This window comes from Trichosurus vulpecula, chromosome 4 (assembly GCF_011100635.1).
Source record: "Trichosurus vulpecula isolate mTriVul1 chromosome 4, mTriVul1.pri, whole genome shotgun sequence".
Classification (NCBI taxonomy): Eukaryota; Metazoa; Chordata; class Mammalia; order Diprotodontia; family Phalangeridae; genus Trichosurus; species Trichosurus vulpecula.
In genome coordinates this window covers 308,268,025-308,287,478 of record NC_050576.1, presented here as the reverse complement: position 1 = coordinate 308,287,478, position 19,454 = coordinate 308,268,025, and the positions used below count along the sequence as shown (strand labels likewise).

The window sequence follows — 19,454 nt, the reverse complement described above, 5'->3', positions numbered from 1 at the left end:
CTTTAGAATATTGTTGATTACCTCGTGTATATTTTTCTTTTACTTATCTGTGCATGTGTTGAAATCCTCTCAATAGAATATAAGTTCCTGGGGACAAGGACTATTATTTTTATCTTTTGTTTAATCACCAGCACCTAGCACACTGTTTGGCACACAGTAGGCACATAATAAATGTTTACTGAATTAAGTAAAATAAGATTCATTGGAAATTCTATTCTAAACCCCTAAAATATCTCTGGAGATGCAGAGTGATCCAAAGGTCATTAAGCAAACTCAAGTTGGATTATAAGTGAATAGGTCACAGAGGCATTGGAACATTTCACTTTTTTAAGGAAAACTCCACTTCACTCTTTCTCTCCTACCTATCAAGGTCACTGTCACTCCAGCTGAAAGCTGAGATCATAAGTCAGGAGGTAAGCATCATTATAGACATAGAGTTTGTGATCAAGGGGGTGGTAGTTAACACTCTGTATTGTCTCTAGCACTTTCTCCATGACAATGCTCATTCTGCCTTCTTTCCCAGTGTTTGTGTCATAGTAGTAAAAAATCTCTTCCTTTTTGGTGTTCATAGGTCGAATGACATATAGAACCCCACATACAATGAAAGCATTGGTGACAGATGGCTTATACTGCATGGTTTGCCAAGTGTTTATCACCTCAAGTGAAGTGTCATTGATTTTGCTAATCACAATGTTACCAGTACTGTCTTCAGTTGAATAGATAACCCACAGTCCACTTTCATCCACAGCAAAGTCCATATCTTGCCAGTTGACACCAGCATAGGAAAAGCGGTTGTTATAGGCAGCATTGGGAAGGGCCTTTCTCAAGGTAGTGTTGGCTGCTAAGTCAAGCTTGGCAATGTTTCGTGTGGAATAATAGTTGAAATACATGGAGTTGTTGTAAACGACCACACCACTGCCATCACCATATACGACTCGTAAGTCTCGGGTGTTCCTGTAGAGCAGCAAGTCATCCATGTTGTTGTAAAGTCGATAATACTCTAGGTACCTTCCGTTTGTGTTCAAGGGGGCCACCCAGTATAGTGTTTTGTTTGGATTGTTAGGGGTATAATCTCTTCCCCAAGCTCCGTACACATAGGCAGACCCTCTCCAATTTTGCTGAACAATGAAAGGTTTGCTGATATTCGCCACACCGCCATGACCACAACTTCCTATAACCAATGAGAAAATAAGATGAATATTTTTAGAAAAAATAATCAGAATATTCAGATGTTATAACATTCAAACAACCAAAAGAAGTCCTGAATGATCTCCTGGAGAGGTTTAATGATAGTGGTCTGGACTCTAGAGGAGGCAAAAACCTCAGTTCTACTTCAGCTCCTCAGGCTGACTTGCTACAACTCTTAAGCAAATTGCTTAATCTTCCTATGAGTTAGTCTTCTGCTATGTTAGAAAGAGGGGTAGAGATGAAACCTATAATTCATTGTAATAGGAAATTCGTTCTACCAAACATAGACCAACTCCTTCTTTGTAACACATAATCTTAGAGCACTGGGAAGGTAAATGACTTGCCAAAGGTCATACAACCAATATATGTCATAAATAGGTCTTGAACCCAGGTCTTCCTAGCTTTATCCATGCTGAGCTGCCTCTGCATCTTCATGTAAATGGAGATCATTCAGCTTGCTACCCAATGTTCTTCATTTCTTTAGAAGGTATTTTGCGATCCTTCTTCTGGGCTGTTTATATTTGTTTATCTATTTGCAAATGTAGGAATTAAGGTAGGAAAACATGCTAACATGAGATGATGGAAAAGAATGCTGTACCTAAAGTCAGGGAAAACCTGAGTCCAAATCCCAACTCTGGCACTTAGTAGCTCTGTGACTGTGGTCAAGTCACTTAAAATAAGGAAAGAAGAGGACAACAAGCATTTATTGACCACCGACTATGTGCCAGGCACTGTGCTAAGCGCTTTACAGATATTTTCTTATTTGATTCTCACAACAACCTTAGGAGGTAGGTGCTATTATTATCCCTATTTTACAATTAAGGAAACTGAGGCAAACAGAGGTTAAATGATTTGCCCAGGGTCACACCTCTAGGTAGTGTCTGAGGCTGGATTTGAACTCACATTTTCGTTACTCTGGGCTCAGTATTCTACTCATTGCTTCACTTAGCTACCTCAACCTAACTAACTACTCAGTCTCGATTTCCAATCTGTAAAAGGGGAATAATATTCATACCATGAGGATGTCGTGAGAAAAGTACTTTGGAAACCTAAAAGCCCTATGTAAATGTGACCCATCCCCAAGGAAAATTAGGCAATGAGATATCTTTACCCCAGTACATTCCAAACTCCCATTCCATCCCAAATAAGCTGCCAACCAATCCTTAATAAGGTATTATCTGATGACAATTTAAGATTCCTCTCCTTTCAGGAAATATTTCCCTCCTGATCAGGTATCTTAAAAACTGATGAAAATTAGCCTCTAATTCTGGCTTTTCTGGTACACTGAAAGAGGCAATGGGGAAGAGATATAATTGCAAGAGCAAACTTTTACATAATTCTTTAAAGTCTGCAAAACATGATATCTGCCTTATCTCATATTTGAGATCCCCAATAGCCCTGGGAAGTAGGTAGTGTAGCTATTATTGGTCCCATTTTTCAGATGAGGAAACTGAGGCTTCTTAGAACAGAAACATGAAAATGATGTGACAGACACATAACACGTAAATGGAGGCAGGATTTGAACTCAGGTCCACAACCTTAGCTGCTATGACACACTTCCTCTCATATTTATGACAAGGGAGCCTGACCAGTATCCTTCAAAAAACTCCACTGACATAACCACTGACTATATATATTTTGGAAGGCCATCCTTGCCATGAGAGAACCATGCTGTTCTTCTTAGATATAGTGGAAACATACTGGAGTTTTCCCATTCTGACCCTGACACAATATATACATTACAGAAGACCCCAGAATCAACCATCTAGACATTCCTTAGGAAAACACCCTATCTGTAACACGTGGATGAATGATTCAGGACAGGCATCTGGCCCTCCTCATCACTTTCCTTCTGTAATGACTGCCAATCCAAATAGTTCATGAGCTATAAAGAGAACAGAATTCTGCCAGTATTTTTGCAATAACAATCCAAGTAGTTTACTACCCAGTTTCTGAAAACCATTTCAGACTTTCTCTCAGAAAGAAAGAAAGGGGAAAAAAACACCTAGCAAGGTGGCTTATCGCATAATATAGCAAATCCAATTTCAAAAACATTCGAGGTCATTCGCCCCCTCTCTCTCTCCCTCTCTCTTTCCAAGCTGCTCAGAGAAAAGCAGGCGGGGGATGGAAGGGAGAAGAGCCAGAGTTACTCATTGTACATTGGCTTAAGTGCATGGGGGAGATCAGTGAAGCTTACCAAGCCCATAAGGAGAGTGGGAGCCAAGAGCAGAGATCCAATGACTTGCCTAAGATTAGTATTGTACGGGGAAAAAAATCCCAGCTTTTGTCTCTGAATTTCTGCCACTGACTGCAACAGAGGACAGTCCCACATTCTTGGTTTTCAAGGACTGCTCAAAGGTGAAACTATTACAAGAAATCTTTCCTTTATTTTTCAAATGTGGCTGCATTTTTGTTCCAGAATTAAGTACGTGTCCCTTAAATGTTCCCATAAATCTGCAACTGGGTGAGAAAATCTACCAACCGTTACAGCAGGTAGAGAAATGAAACCACTCTGTACCCAACCTCAAATAATTTTGCATATCATTAAGCTGAACACAGTCATGGGTTTATTTTAATAATGCATGTCCCATTTCATAAATAAAAAAGTGTGTTCAGCCAAGAGACTGCTTTCCACCAAAGAAATAATAAATAAAATTATAAATTATTATTTCTTCCCCTAAAAGTGATCTCTCAGATGAATGCTTGTTTGCTTTTGTTTATGAAACAATGCATGAATTATTAAAATAAAGTTAGCAGTGTGTTCAGTTTAATGATAACAGAAACTGTGTTGAGGTTCTATGTGCTATAAACTGAGTTTCCTGTTTGAAATCTCTTCCAGAGCATTTATTTATTAAATTACACTATACTGAGGAGGAGTGAGCAAGGGTTACTTTTTATCTCTGTCTAATAAAGGAATTCACAATTATTTACTCCCCACCCAGCTTTCCTGATGGAACTTTGGAAAGGAAATATCCCAAATAAGTAATGTCCTGTCCTTTTTATGAAAGGGCTTTTAGGTAATTCAGCTTTCACATACCCAAATTCTAAACTGTAGCAGGTTTAGTGTGTATTTTGTTGGAAAACCAACAAATGGTTTCAGAATGCCTTGTCATTGTAAAATGAAGACATTTCACAAGCAAGTCTCATACATGTATTGTGCACATACATGCGATATTCATTCACTTATTCAAGAAGCACTAATTAGGTAGCTACTATGTGTCAAATATTATGCTAGGCACTGGGGGAACAAAAGCAAAAATAAGAGACCCCTCAAGGAGCCTACATTCTATATGGGGGTGCAAAGAGAACAACATCTAAGTTTCCACATGAACATGATACAAATAAACATTATACAAATTTAAGTTTCTAGAAACATAAATAAAAAATATATACCAAGTAGATACAAAGTAATGTCAAGGTGATAGGGCACCAGTAACTGTGGCAAATCAGCTTTATTCATATAAGATGAGCAGGGTAGGAGCTATTACCTCCATTTGATTTATGAAGAAATTAAAATTAAGGTTACACAGTCACAAAGGCAATACTAGAACTATCTGGTCTGACGGCTTTTCCACCATACTATGCTATTTCTCAACTGCCCTGGTGTTATTATTGTCTTTCCCTTTAATTTACTGATCCTTCTATTCCCTTCTTTCATCCCTCCTTCAGTGGCAAGCAACATGAAAAAGAATGGATCTTTGTGCCCTTGATCATACCCATAGTGGACAGAGGGAGAGTAGTAGTAGCTGCCCTACTGGGGACCCAACTGGCCAGTTCCAGCTGGGCAACACAGTTTCCTTCCTTCTTTCCTTCCTTCCTTCCTTCCTTCTCTCACTCCCTCTTCTCCCTCCTTCTTTTCCCTCTGTCCACATAGGAAATCATACCCTTACCTAAGGGGATTCTGACCAAAGGAATATAAATTTTGATTGCTAAGACCTCACAAGACATGTTGGGGTTTAGGAGCTAGATTTCTTTGTTAAGGACCATGCCTTAAACCCAAATCACTATGGCTTTCATTGATTGGCCAACAATAGGTCTCAGCCCAAACCTTACTTGGTCATTGTTTAGGCCCTGATGACTCAGAGTGAGTGTAAATAGTTTTGTCCTGAAACCCTGTGGGTCTGCCCCTCCCAGATTGATTTTTTTACTAGATAAAAATGGCCATTCTCTGCCTCATTTCTTACCTACCCTTAATCACTGAATAGGCATTGCCTAATCAAACTGAGACATGGGAAAGACTTGAGCTTAGAAAAACCAAGGTCTTCCACTGCATGCAGGGCCATCTCCAGTCATCCTGATCCATTTCTTGCCACTGGACCCAGATGGCTCCAGAGGAGGAAGTGAGGCTGGTGGCTTTGCACAGCCTTCCCTCACTTAAATCCAATTCATTTGAAAGCCATGGCATAACCTTACTGATGTCATGGTCCTGTTTGACAACAAAGGACAAACAATAATACCTGTAGTCTATGGTGAACAATAGAGGAACGGTCCCACACTGCAGAAAGACCAATGGTGATGATTCACAGGAGGGAAGGCTGTGCCAGACTGTCCCTAATATCTGGCCACCTCACAGAAATAATAGGAAACACCAACCGGTTAGGCACACCACTGCTCTTCCAATAGCTTTATTTTCACTTCCATCCTCACCCTCTACTCAGAGCTGCAGAAGCATTTCTTACTCATTGTTCTGGATATTCTCATATGCCTCTGCCAACTCCTTCTCTAATTAATTAATTTAATTAATTAATTCTTTAATTCCAAAGTCTTAAACACACCACCATTCCTCCTTCCTTCCTATTTCTCATTCCAGCTTTCTTGACTTCTTCCACTTTTCCCTGCCTGCTCAAAAAGCATTCTGTTCCTCCCTCACCTGTTATTCAATATCTGACAAGGGAAAATGAAGTTTTGCATTGCTCCAATACAGCAAAAGGTTTGGCACCAACAACAGCAATGTTACTCTTTGTAAGAGCCTATACTACCAAGATAGGGCATCTAAGAACAAGCTAGTTGTTAGATCTGGATTGTTTGTGGCGTAGTGGATGGGAATGCTGGGCCTGGGGTTAGAAAACCCTGAATTTGAATCTGGCTTCAGACATTTCCTAGTTATGTGTGACTCTGAGCAAGGATCTTAACCTCCACCTGCCTCAATTTCCTCAAGTGTAAAATGGGAATTAAGCATTTATATCACCTTTTTCCAAGGATTGTTATAAGGATCAAATGAGATAATATTTGCAAAGTATTTTGCAAATCTTAAAATGCTATATAAATACTATTATTTCTGTTATTATTATTATTGCTTTTCCCCCAGACAAGCCCAAAAGTACATGACGAATATCAATCTACGAAAGGGGCTATAAGTACTTTCAAACTGATTCCCTAGCCTTGCATCGTACAGTGAAAAGAATCCTGGCTATAAAGTCTGAGGATGTGGGTTTGAAGCCTGACTGTGCTGCTTCTGACTTGTCTGACCTTGAGCAAATTACCAACCTTTGTCTTGTCACCAGTTAAATAAGGAGATTGAACTAGATATTCTTCGGGATCCTCTCCAGCTCTAAATCCTAATGGTCCTTATGAACTCTGTGGAAACTTTGGGAGAAATGCTTGCCTTCTATACAAGCAAAGGAAAATGAGAAGTTTCTTCCCTATGCACTGGGAACAATTGATGAGATTAGTTCCACCCAGTTACCAGCATGACATAGTATTGGATATAGAATTAGAAGACCTGGGTTTGTATATGTCTCATTTTCTTCATTTGTTTTTATTACTTATGTGACCTTGGGCAAGTCACTTAACCTCAAAAGCCTCAGTATCCTCATCTAGATACCTTTTGATATATCATAAGGTACCTTCTGACTCTTAATCCTATGATCCTATGAATTTTCAGTAGGACCAGCCATTTACTACATAAAACTATAGTGTAGTCTTGGGTAGTAATGGTTTAGTTGGGTGTTTTTTTTTTACATCTCTGAATTTGCTGGGCAGCCTCTCAGCACTCTGTAAATGAACTTGGGAAGCCATAATTCAGAAATGATTTGTGAAAAACTCCACTGTGACTATTTTAAAAGTGCTGTGGTTAATGGCATTTTCTAAAATGCCATTTTCAGATATCTGCAGAGAAGCATGCTCTAATCTTAGATCTACTATTAATGCTATAAGCTATTAATGCCATACACTGTTAATACTAATACCATCCAGAGCTCAGAATAATCTCCCGTGGGCAGGTCACTTAACCTTATCTGAGCAAGAGGAGAGTACTATTGACTTATGATACTAACAAAATTTAAATGGCCATAGCTATCAAATTCTAGATAAAGGCTAAAGAAAATCAGGACAGCTGAGTACACAGCTTCAGGCTGAATCCTTCTCTAGTTTCTTATGTTCGAGGAAGCGCATTCTTTCCCTTTCACATATTAACTTTACCTGAGTATCAATCAAGGAGCATTCCTTAACCACCTACTATGTGACCAGCCCTGTGCTAAGCATAGAATCACAGAAAGATTTAGAATGTAAAGAGACCTTAAAGGTCATTTCATTCACACACACCCCTCACAAATAAGCAAACTGATTTGCAGGGAAATGACATGGTGTGCCTGAAGGCATAGAGGTATTCAAACTCAAGTCTTCTGCACCAAATCCAGCACGCTTTTCACTGGATCACGTCGCCTCCTCATGACCAAAATCTATCACTAGAGCTTCCAATCTAGACTCGCCTGAATGTAGTCACTTAGGTTCAGCAACAGGAAGATATAGTCAGTTGGTTTTTTGGGCAGCCAGAGAATTAATGGGGATAAGGCCAATTATCTTGGTTCAGAGGGTTCTGTGAAATGGAGCAGAAAAGAAGGATGCTGTTTGCAGCAAAAATAAATGATAGTATGCTTGGTATGATGCTGTAAATATATTGACTGAATCTGAGTTCTGGATGGGACAAGAGCTGGAAATTTGTAGCTGCAGGGAAGGAAAAATGGAGCCCAGAATTCTTTTATAGCTGACACTTGCGAATAGGTTTCCTTACTCTGTGCAGCTCTGCAGTGAAAAGTCAGACAGGCCAGATTTTAGAGTCCTATAATCGGGAGTAACTTTAATTAAAGTCTCCACAGGCTCACAACTTTGTGGTGTCTGGGGATTTTCCAAGCTCTCTCAATTCTGCATTATCAAGCAAACCAAACAGAAAGGGAGTGAGAGAAAGAAATTGATTTAAAAACATGACAAAAAGTCAGTTTAATATAAACATCATAAATATAATATGAACAAAACCTGGAGAGTGGCCAAGTGACTTGGCAGGAATTCAGGTACGTCCAAGGTTGTTGGGAAAGTGAAAGAAAATCTGGGATCAATTTGCTCAAACAACCCAGCTCAGCTTGGGGTGTTATACAAAACCTATGTGTAGGGACCCAGGAGAGAGTCCTGAAGAAACCTAATGGAGAAATTGACCATGCTTTGTTTCCTGCCTGACTATTAAGGAATACTTCTGGCCTCCCTCGTTTCTTGAGTCACTGACTCTTGATAACCTAGGTAAGTGAGGGATTGGTATGATATTCTAAAGAGAGTCAGGAGACCTGGTTTCTGATCCCAGCCTAGATCGTAATTAGCTGTGTGACCTTGAGCAAGTCACTCAACCTCTCTCAATCTTGGCTTCTTTACCTACAAAAAGAGAAAGTTAGACTAAATTGCCTCTGAAGTTCATTCCAGCTCCAAAAATGTTGCAAGGCTAAGGTTCTCTTAGTAACTTCAAATGTTAGAATAATCTATTCCACTAGGGAGCTTTCCTGAAGTTAAGAGGAAGAAAAAAATCTTAGTATTTCCAGGAGCAAAGATCAATTCCTCTATTCACAGACTTGAATTTATCCCCATGGAAACCATAAGGAGATGTCATGCATAGGTCTATGCAATAACTACTTGTAGACAAATACATTTATTTGGAGTCAAAGAATCTGGGCCTGAATTCAAGCTCTGCTCTTTTTAATCAATCAATCAAGCAGCAAGCATCTATTACACATCTCATATGTTCTGGGTGCCAAATATGGGCAAGACACTTCTTTATGTATCTCAATTTCCTCTTCTCTACAATGATAGAGTGAGCCTAGGTGACATCAAGGTCCTTTCCAGTATTATAGGCTATCATCCTGTAACTTTAATTAAAAGGCAAGGGCATTTCACCTCAATAACCAAGAAAAATGTGTCCTTGGTTTGTTGCATAAGTGAGGGAAAAGACATTTTCCCAATTCTCCCAACTCTGCATCACTTCATGGCCTCTAACTAGATGTAAGAGGGATTGGGAGGGATGCTAAGTGATTCTTCTACTTGGCACAAAACTGAAAGGATTGTAACCATGACACACTCTTTAGGTGAGATTCTATAGAAGGCAGACACCTGGACATGTTGCACAAAGCAAGGGCTTGAAAGAAAACCGACTGTAGGCAATAGAAATCAATAAAAATGGAAAGCCCTGAGAATGTCAATGCAATCATCGTCTCTGCTGTCAGACACCGCCTCCCTCTGTCATTGATACAGCTAGAAAGGATTGGTGACAAGGCTGCTAGCTCATACCATTTATTTAGCTTGTCTAGAGGCTGCATGGAGTGCACTGAAATCTAGCACCATCTGATTCACAGAAGGTTCTTTTTTTTCATTCACTAGCTCAACAACTGTAGGCATATTTCTTTAGGCATAGACCAGCCCCCATTTCTTCTCTGCACAGAAATTTCCAGTGCTTCTCTACTGCCTACCAAGAAAAGTTCAAATCCCTTTGACCGGTGACTATCTACAAACTGGTCAGCTTTATCTCTTACTCTTCCAGGAAGTATGGTATAGTGGAAAGATCTCTGTGTTTGGAATTCAGAGAAACCTAGCTTCATATCAGATCCCTTTGTTACTGTGTAGCTATGGAACCATGAGCCTGCCATTTAAATGGTCTGAGCTTTAGTTTTATCTGTAAAATGAGGGTGATGATCTCCACAGCACATCCTCACGAGAGCAATGTGGTTTAGAGGCTAGAATCTAGCCTCAGAGTCAAGACCTGTGTTTAAGTCCCACCTCCAACACCTCCTGATTCTGTGACTTTGGGCAAGTTCACCTAAACTCTCAGCTCTTTGGGCAGCTCTCTAAGACTCCAGTTGTGAGAAGGTACAAACCTGTGTTGGGACAGGGATTTTGCTCATCCAGGAGTTCCTTATATCAATCAAATATCCAGTTCCTATCCCTATCATTCCATTGGGAGGTTCAAATGAGATGATGTGTTCAAAATACATTGTCAAGACAATTTCTATGTCCGTTTTTGCTATTTCTTGCTTCCAGACTGCAGACAACTATTTCTGAGACTTTCCTACACTAGCTAGCTTTCATACCTTTGCTAAGGTATACCTTCTCATTCTTGTGCTGAGGATATCCTATTTGCTAGCTGAATTTCCAATTTAAATACTCCATCTTCCATGGAGCCTTTCTTGATCCTCATGGTGGCTAACAACCTCTTCCTCCTGCATTTACAGCACACTCTCTTATATGTGCATTCATACTATGTTTCCTTACCATGCAAGCTCCATCAAGTCAGAGATCTCTTCATATCTAAATCTGCATTTCTTTTATCATAGCACTGTGCATATGAGAGGTGCTTAATAAATGCATTACTGATAAAATTAACCCTCAAACACCTACTCTTTGCATAGACTTCTCTGTCCAAGGTGCTTTGAGGTTTACAAAGACCAAAGTATTAGCTTCTGCCCTCCAAGAATGCATTCTTTATTTTTTAAATGGTAAAATTCATAGCTATAATCCAAAATGACACCAATCCAAGTCACTTAATAATAAGTGTCTTATGAGTGGTACAAACCAAAAAAAAAAACCCCACTAGGAATTCAGAAGGGTCAGAGATCATTTCAGCTAGGGTGATCATGAGGGAGATTGGATTTATGCTCACTTTAAAGGATGAATAGGATTTCAATGAGCAGAAATACAGGGGGAGGGTATTCCAAGTGAGCAATTTGGTTTAGTTTATACTAGTTGAATTTAAAACAGCCATCTTTTAAAATCTAATAAAAAATGAAATTCAGATGGACAAAAAATAGTGCTTTCCAAAGGCCCTGGTGGTAGATTTGAGGGATTGCTGTGGCCCAGGAAGCTGAGCTCTGCTGATAGCATGTCCATCAGGACATAATTAGCCCAGTAAGGAGGCTATTGCAATAGTCTCAGGCATGAATCACAGAATCCCAATTCAAGTTAAAAGGGAAATTAGAAGCCATCTGGCCCAACCTGGACCTAAACGGAAATTGCCTCAATGACATTCTGACAAGTGATCATCCAGCCTTTGATTGAAGACCTCTAGTGATGAGGATCTTACTGTCTATGGAGGCAAGCCATTCCATTTTTTTACAGCTTTACTTGTTAAGATTTTTTTTTCTTATAACATTAGAACCAAAATTTGTCTCTTTGCTACTTCTGCCCATTACTCCTATTCCTGCCTTCTGGGGACAAGCAGACTGAGTTTAATCTCTCTTCCATGTGACAACACTTCAAAAGTTTGAAGGCAGCAATCATGTCCTTCCACCTACCCCCAGATTTTCTCTTCTCTAGGCTATATACATCCAGTTCCTTCAATTGATCCTCACAGGGCATTATCTCCAATCCCCTCACCGTTATAGTTAGCCTTTTTTGGACATATTCCAAATATCAATGGCATTCTGTAAACAGTGATTCCTGGAACTAAAAGCAATACCCCAAATGTCTTCTGCCTAGGGCCAATCTTCCTTGGCTTCTTTTATAGGCACCATCAGTCATCTGTCATTCAATCCTACTCCTGATGGTTATATACACAATTCTTTTACTCTTTGAAGAAACTCTAGTAAGTGCATTCTTATAGTCTGGTATGTGGTGGGAGGATAGTGAAATCAGAGAGGAGGTGCAAAAAGGGGGTGGAAAAATTTGAACACCAAGTTTTGATGGCAGTGACAGAAAAGGGTAGAAGGGTATCAGTGATCAGGTAGAGCATATCTCTGAATCCAAGGAGTCAGTCTGGCTTAGAGACCAAGAAGGTCATTAGTCTCAGAGCCATGAAGTAGAACTTAGAGGTCATCAGGGTTTATAATATGATAAAGGAAGAAGTCTTGGACTAAGACTAAAGGTGCCTTGGCTCAGCTCTGAGAAGAAGCTGATGCCCTAAGAAGCTAATTTCATCCTCGAGGCCTACAGCCTAGGACATCTCCTTTAATGTAGGATGATTAGAATTAGGCAACATTTTATGCCTAAATTTGCCACTTCTACAGTGATCCTTTTTCTAACAGTCCTTGTCTATTAGTCTTTCTCTCTAGGTATTCTCCAATCTTCCAGCATCAATGTCAATATGGATTCATTTTTATCAAATACAAGAGCCAAACATAAGCTGGGATATATGCTTCCTAATTGATCTCTCTGCTTCCAAATTCTCCCCTTTCCAATCCAATCTCAATGCAGCTGCCAAAAAAAATCTCCCTAAAGCACAAATTTGAACATGGCATTCCCCTGCTCCAAATCCTTCAGTGCTTCCATATTGCCTTATTTTGCTTGGCCTCAGAAGGCAATAGGTGGAAGCTGCAAAGTGACAGGTAACTGTTTAGTGTAAGGGGAAAAAATTCTTTTTAAATTAGAGGTGACCAAAAGTAGAATAGGCAACCTTGGGAGGTAGAGATCTTCCTGCCTTGAGGTTTTTAAGCAATAGATGGATGACCACTTATGGGGGAGGGACTTTTTTTGGATGATTTGGAATGGGTAGCCTATGAGGTCACTTCTGTATGGGAGCAATGCAAAACTCCTCAGCCTAGTATTTAAGGCCCTCCAAAAGCTGACTTCATTCTACCTTTCCAGCTTAATTCCACATTATTCCAAATTCGCACACTCTAAGTTCCAGCTACGCTGGATTGCTATGTGTTTCCCAAACTCAGTAATCCATCTCCTACCTCCAAGAATTCATCCAACGGAAAATACTGTCCACATCCAAAGAAAAAACTATGGAGTCTGAATGTAGATCAAAACATATTGTTTTCTCTTTTTTGTTTTTTTATTTCTTGTGGTTTTTCCCTTTTGTTCTGATTCTTTTTTCACAGCATGACTAATGTGGAAATATGTTTAATATGATTGTACATATATAGCCTGTATCACATTGCACACTGGCTTGGGGTGGGGGATAAATTTTGAACTTAAAATCTTATAAAATTGAATGTTGATAACTAGTAATTAATTAATTTTTTTAAAAATCCATCCAAGCCATCTTCAGTGCCCAGAATGTACTCCCTCCTCACCCCAGTTTCTAAGACTCCTTATCTTCCTCCAAGGCTCAGTCCAGTTGCCACCTCCTTCTCGCAGCTTTCCTACTTGTTAGTACTATCTCCCAATTATCTTCTATTTATTTGTCTCTAGATGTATTGCATCTCCCCCACCCAACAGAAAGTAAGCTCCCTGAGGACAGAAACTATTGTGTTGTCTTTCTAGCCCCCAGCAAACAGCACAGTGCCTTTCACACTGCAAAAGGAGCTTAACAAATGTGTGTTGCATCCGAACTGCAGAAAATAAAACCAATCCAATATGTTGGCACCTTTCACAGAAGAGCCCCCAGGTGTGTACTATGTAGAACTATGTGGAAAGGAGATTTAAAATAATGAGAACAAACCCCTATAGGGAACACAGGAGGAAGGTGAAATCCTATCCCTCTTTGTCTTCAGCAATCCACTTATTCCACTTTCCTATATCAAGAATGCAATGCACCAAGGTGTTTGAGTACTTTGGCAGAGCTATAATTATATATTTTTTTGTCTTCCTGGTTCTTAAGTGTCAAAAAACCTCCACATTCTCCCCCATTTCCTCACCTCTTTGACCCTGACCAAGTGGTAAATCAAAGAATGCTTACCAGGTAAGACAACAGGACTTGTATTATTTTGACCTCTAAACTCTTCACACTCCTTCAGTCTATTCTTCAGGGACTCAATTTCCCGACGGATTGCAAGGATGTTGTTTTTGTCTAGTGACTCCAGCTCCTGTACCAGGAGAGTCATATTCCTGATCTGAGGAAATAAAAATTCAGAGTGACTTTATATTATTGTGCAATTTCTTTCATAAACATTCGGGGGATGAATTTGTCATTTAGTGAAACATTGCCAGAGAATACACCAGAGGGCTTGTGAATGGTTTCATTTGGAAGAATACATTTTATGGGTTAGCGTGAATGCCTGTCAGATTTCAGGCAGATGTGTGTGACAAGAAGAAAATGGCAAAGATTTTAACAGCTTTAATAATAGACTGCCGCCTCTTTCAGAACATCTACACATGTCCATTAAAGTTCATTTCTAATAACATGCCCCTATAAACTCATGCTTATTCATTCTATCTTATAATTATGTTTCTAACGAATGTTAAGGCCCTCTGAACATTTCAAGTTCAAAAATGTATGTTAAGAATTGTGAATTTTTCCATTGGTGATACTTTTATTAATGTGTTGGTTAATATCCATTATTAGACTATAATACAAGAAGATAGTTTGTATTCAAAGACCGGAAATTACTTCACCAATAAACTCTCCAGGTATTATTTTGAGGGAGGTTGCAAATGGTAGAGTAGAAAGTTATGAAAGGATCAAAGGGACAAAGCCACATTTTAAAAAATAGACCCAGATTTAGCTATTCTGCATTTTACCTCTCTAGCAAACACCATCCAACAAACAAAAGTGTTTGTAAGCCGGGTTAGATATTTGAGTCCAAACTAGAGAAGGTTTCAGGTGTTTGATTTGGCATGACATTGAATGGTCTAAATATGTTTGGCCAAGCCCATCCTAAAGAAGATGAAAAACCAATTTTATTCTGAAACCGTGTTGTAAATATTATAATAACAAGAACAATGATATTATTAATAATAAAAATAAATTGCTGATACCTAGTGTTTTGTATAAACGTTCTCTCATTCAGTCCTCACAACAGACTATGTATTTTTAAGGTAGGTCTTATTAGCACCATTTTGCAGATGAGAAAACCAGGACTCCAAAAGCTCGAAGGTCCTTCTCAAGTCCAATCATCTTCCCATTTCCTCACCAGTCAATGTTTGATTCATGTGATCAACCTCACATTCAATTCAAATAGCAAAAGACTTCCAGAGTCAGGATCCATGTCGTCACAGTCATGTTTCTATTCAATAGGAGTAGGAGTCTCTTTTTTTTCAATTGTGTGAGAATTTGGGGAATTATGTGGACTAACCAATGAACGATGAATAGGAAATAGTATAGCCAGGAAGCACCTGGGACCTAAACTGGGCCATACCTCAGGGTAACAACCTTGGCCAAAGCATGAGAGTAGAGAAAGAACAGGAAACAGAATTTGGCAACAAAGCAAGAATAAGATGCAAATGAGGTGAGGAAGTGGACATGCTGTTCAAGAACACGCTAAAAGAACTATTCTGTACCAGGTCGGAGTTCATTGACCAATTCATTCATTTATTGGACAAATTTTGGTAGCGATGCTACTAGGCACAATGGGGGAGACAAAAATCAATTAAGACATGAATTAAGACAGCACATCAGTCTTTAAAAATTTATTCTGAAGTCCTACAGAAGCATAGAAGAGTAAGAGTTCATTTCCATGTTGAATATCCATAAGCATTCATAGAGGAGATGGTATTTAATCTGGGACTTGAAGGATAGATAGGATTTCTCCCTGCAGGGACAGGGGTGGAAAAAAGCCGGGACAGTATTTTGTAGGCCCAAATGGTATAGACAGGTTAAATGAAGAGCTGCTTACACATGCAATAATGTCTCTGACACACCATGCAAGTATATGCATGAAAGAATGTGCTCTCCCACAACATATGAAAATGATACTATGAACCCACTATCCACAGAATATGAATTTTAAATTATTTTTCCTGTGGAACTGAGGGATCAGATCCACCTTATAGATAATCACATATATATGCAAAATGGTAAACTCTCATTTTCTGTTGATGCTATAGTCTCTAAGCATAGAATAGATCAAAAGGACATGAGGTAGTAGAAAAAACAGTCTATTTAGAACCAGATGACTTGGTTTTAAATTCCAGCCCTGCTACTTAATCCCTGTGTGATCGAGAGCAAATGGCTTCCCTTCTTCTTTAAATCTGTTTCCTCATCTGTAAAATAAAAGGGTTGAAACAGATGGCCTTTAGGATCTTTTTCTGTTCTAAATCCTATGGTGCAAGGGAAAATAGAGAGGTTATGGGCTGTGCAGAATGCAATGCAAAAATTAGGAGGAGGGGGAGGCTTCTTATTGCAAATTACCAAATAAAGGCCAGAAGATGGATTAAAGTGGTAGAAGGGGATGGTCTTCTCTGCTTGACCAGCTTCTGTTCTAGCCCATCACTTTGTTTATATGCCAGGCAAAGAGGATTTGGAGAGAAAGATGAGCCTCGGTGCCTTTGTCTCTGCACAGTCCTGTGAGGTTTGGGGGTGATTCAGGCTCACAATTATGAGTTTGACAGGAGTTATCTGTACTTTTCCAACCCCAAGTCAGTTGTTTGGTATGAGCTTCAGACAAAACAGTATGAAGAATAGATTTGCTCTTAGCCTAGGGAATTCTGCTGGATTTTTAAAAACACCCAGCTAGGTATAGTGGTGCATTGTCTTGGCCAAGTCATAAAAGGCCTCCAGGCTACCACTACGAAGGAGAGGCTTTCCATCCATTGTGCTTCAATAGATGGGAGTAGACAGCCTTGAAGAGCTAAAGCTTAGCATGGCAGAGAACATCTTGTTGACCACAAGACTAGCAAAGATGTCCAGCAGATACAATGAGATGGAATAGAGAAATATAATGATGAAAAGAGATGTGATTCCCCCCCAAAAGATGACATCACACCTGACAGAGAACAGGGATATAATAATATACAGAAGAGAGCAGTACAATGACATCACCTGAGAACATCAATACCTTTGCAGGGTTGGAGGTATATTGCCCCAGTCACCCCGACTCTACACATTCTAACTTGTGTACTCTTCATGAACGTACCTTGACCGTTATGAATATACCTTGACCATTCTTTGTGTTCATATTCTTTTTGGCATGTGTGTCCTTCACAGATGTACCCTGTGAGTTCCTGGTAGTGACCCTTCATGAATATTCTCTGCATATGTGCCTTTATCTACTGGCGGTATGATAATTTGTGTTGGAGTGTATGTAACATATACGTGCATTGAGGATTCTGTTCTTATTACTTTATTGGCTATCTTCTGAGCAAATGTGTTTTTCATGAATGTGAAAACTTTGCTTTTATTGACAAGTAAAAGTAAAATAACTTCATGGGGAGTGTCTCAAGTTTGGTATAGTTTTCAGGGAGGCCATGGCAGAGGGTAGGCCAGGTACTACACAGGGATTAAGTATGCCAGACTTGGTCTCATTAGCACAGCACAGTTACCTGGTCCCCACTGAGGGAAATAAAGAGTCCTGAGTCATATAGCACTCATTATAGCAGGACCCTAACCACTGGGTATAATAATCATATCTCTTTACCTAGTCATGGTTTTCAAAGAGGACTCAACACATAATTCTAGATAATATCTTTGATCAGTTTCCTTTGCAAGATAGCAATGGAAATAAATACCAATTGTGTGAATGTGTAGCTGTGGCACAAGAAAAAAAAATCACATTCCATTTTTTCTAGTAAATAATTCAAAAGAGGATACTGAACCACTTACCTCCAGCTCCAGTTGGTCAATGATGACATTGCTTCCAACAAAACTGAGTTTCAATTCTGTGACCAGTTTGTGCATCTCACTCACTTCTAATTTAAGCAACTCAAAGTCTAGTTTAGTGTAAGAAAAGCCGGTCTCTTCCATGACCTGAATTTTGATGCTTAGGTTTACAAGCCTCTGTTCAAACAGCAGCATCATTTTGGTATACTCCTTCACCTGAAGGGTAAAAAAGAACGGAGATCAATGATAATATGATTCCAAATACCCCGGTCTTCCTGAACAAGAATAGATCCCCATCAATCAGCCAACAAATCTAAAGGTGATTTTCCTGTAAAGAAGTTGAATAAAAGCATGTATTTGAGGATTTCAGCCAGTCTACCAACTGAACTGGTTGAAAATGGTGTAACCTTTCATTTCATGTAAACATATCATCATCTCCAGTGATGCATGAAGACATATAGTTCTCAAACAACAAATAAGAACACCAGGGAACTCAATGGTTGGCAAATACTATCCCCATACTCTCAATTCTGATGGGAGGGAAAATGTAATGACTCAATTTTCATTTTTGGTTGCTCTACAGAGGTCAATCTTGAACACCTAGACTTTTCAGCAGTGCTTTAAAGCAGCCATCTGGATCTTGGATACCCTTTGCCAAAGAGTTAGCCATGGGCTTCTCTATACTTAGTTAAAGTGGTACTCAGATTGCAGACTTAGTCTATTAGAAGCATTTCTAACTTGGTAGGATCTACCAGAGCTCCCATTCTTCTGTCATAGATGTGGAAAATCCAAAGTCACCTCCATACCATGATAAGCCATTGCAGTTGGACTTGTGAGGATTTTTGAAAAAGCATGGACAAGAATTGTGTAGTATGATGAGGCACAAATGGATTGCAAATGCACAAATGCAGAAAGTACTTATGCCATCCCACCCCAGCCCACCTCATTGAGAACATAGATATCTCTATGCTTCTGAGGTCTAGAGGAAGCACCAACTTAACATGCACTATGTAAGTATGTGTACAACAGCAAAACTGCACATTTCATTAAATGTACCTACATTTATTCCAAGAACTGATTATTGCAATCAGACCTTCAAATTACACATTTGTTGCATATATTTGAATGTCTGATCATTAAGTTAAAATATTTCCCAAAATTCCCTCAGTGTATTTAGTATGTAATTGGAATCTCCAAATGGATATTTCAATAAACACAGTTGGTGGTTCTTTCTGTGCATAATCTCTCAAGGAAATGTCAGGGCTTTTTAAAGAACTTGCTTATTAAAAGTTGCTGGCTTTACTTTTTTCCTCTATTGCTTTAGTGATACACTGAGGGCAGACTGCATTAATGTCATGAAGCAAGACCGCAGTGTCTAGATTAATTCAATGCCAGATGCTCCCCACCACCACCAAAACAACCACACAAGTATAGCTGACTAGAGAATAGTTAATGCAAAATATCCACAAATTTTAATGGACCCAAGATTAATATGAACAATATGGATTTTATTAATTTGTTGTTGTTTAGTCATTTCAGTCATGCCTGACTCTTAGTGACCCCATTTGGAGTTTTCTTGGCAAAGATGCTAAAGTGG

General features: G+C 39.3%; 1 protein-coding gene across 1 annotated transcript in view; it reads right to left on the bottom strand.

The window, feature by feature from the left end:
- Positions 1 to 361: 361 nt before the first annotated feature.
- The window catches only part of OLFM4 (olfactomedin 4), a 36,099-nt gene continuing 17,006 nt past the window's right edge, over positions 362 to 19,454 (bottom strand). The window contains exons 3-5 of the mRNA XM_036758295.1: positions 17,861 to 18,073; positions 14,060 to 14,213; positions 362 to 1,171 (exon numbers count right to left, since the gene is read on the bottom strand). Coding sequence (XP_036614190.1) covers positions 378 to 1,171; positions 14,060 to 14,213; positions 17,861 to 18,073 — 1,161 coding nt within the window. The 3' untranslated portion in view covers positions 362 to 377. The remainder of the gene's footprint in view (positions 1,172 to 14,059; positions 14,214 to 17,860; positions 18,074 to 19,454) is intronic.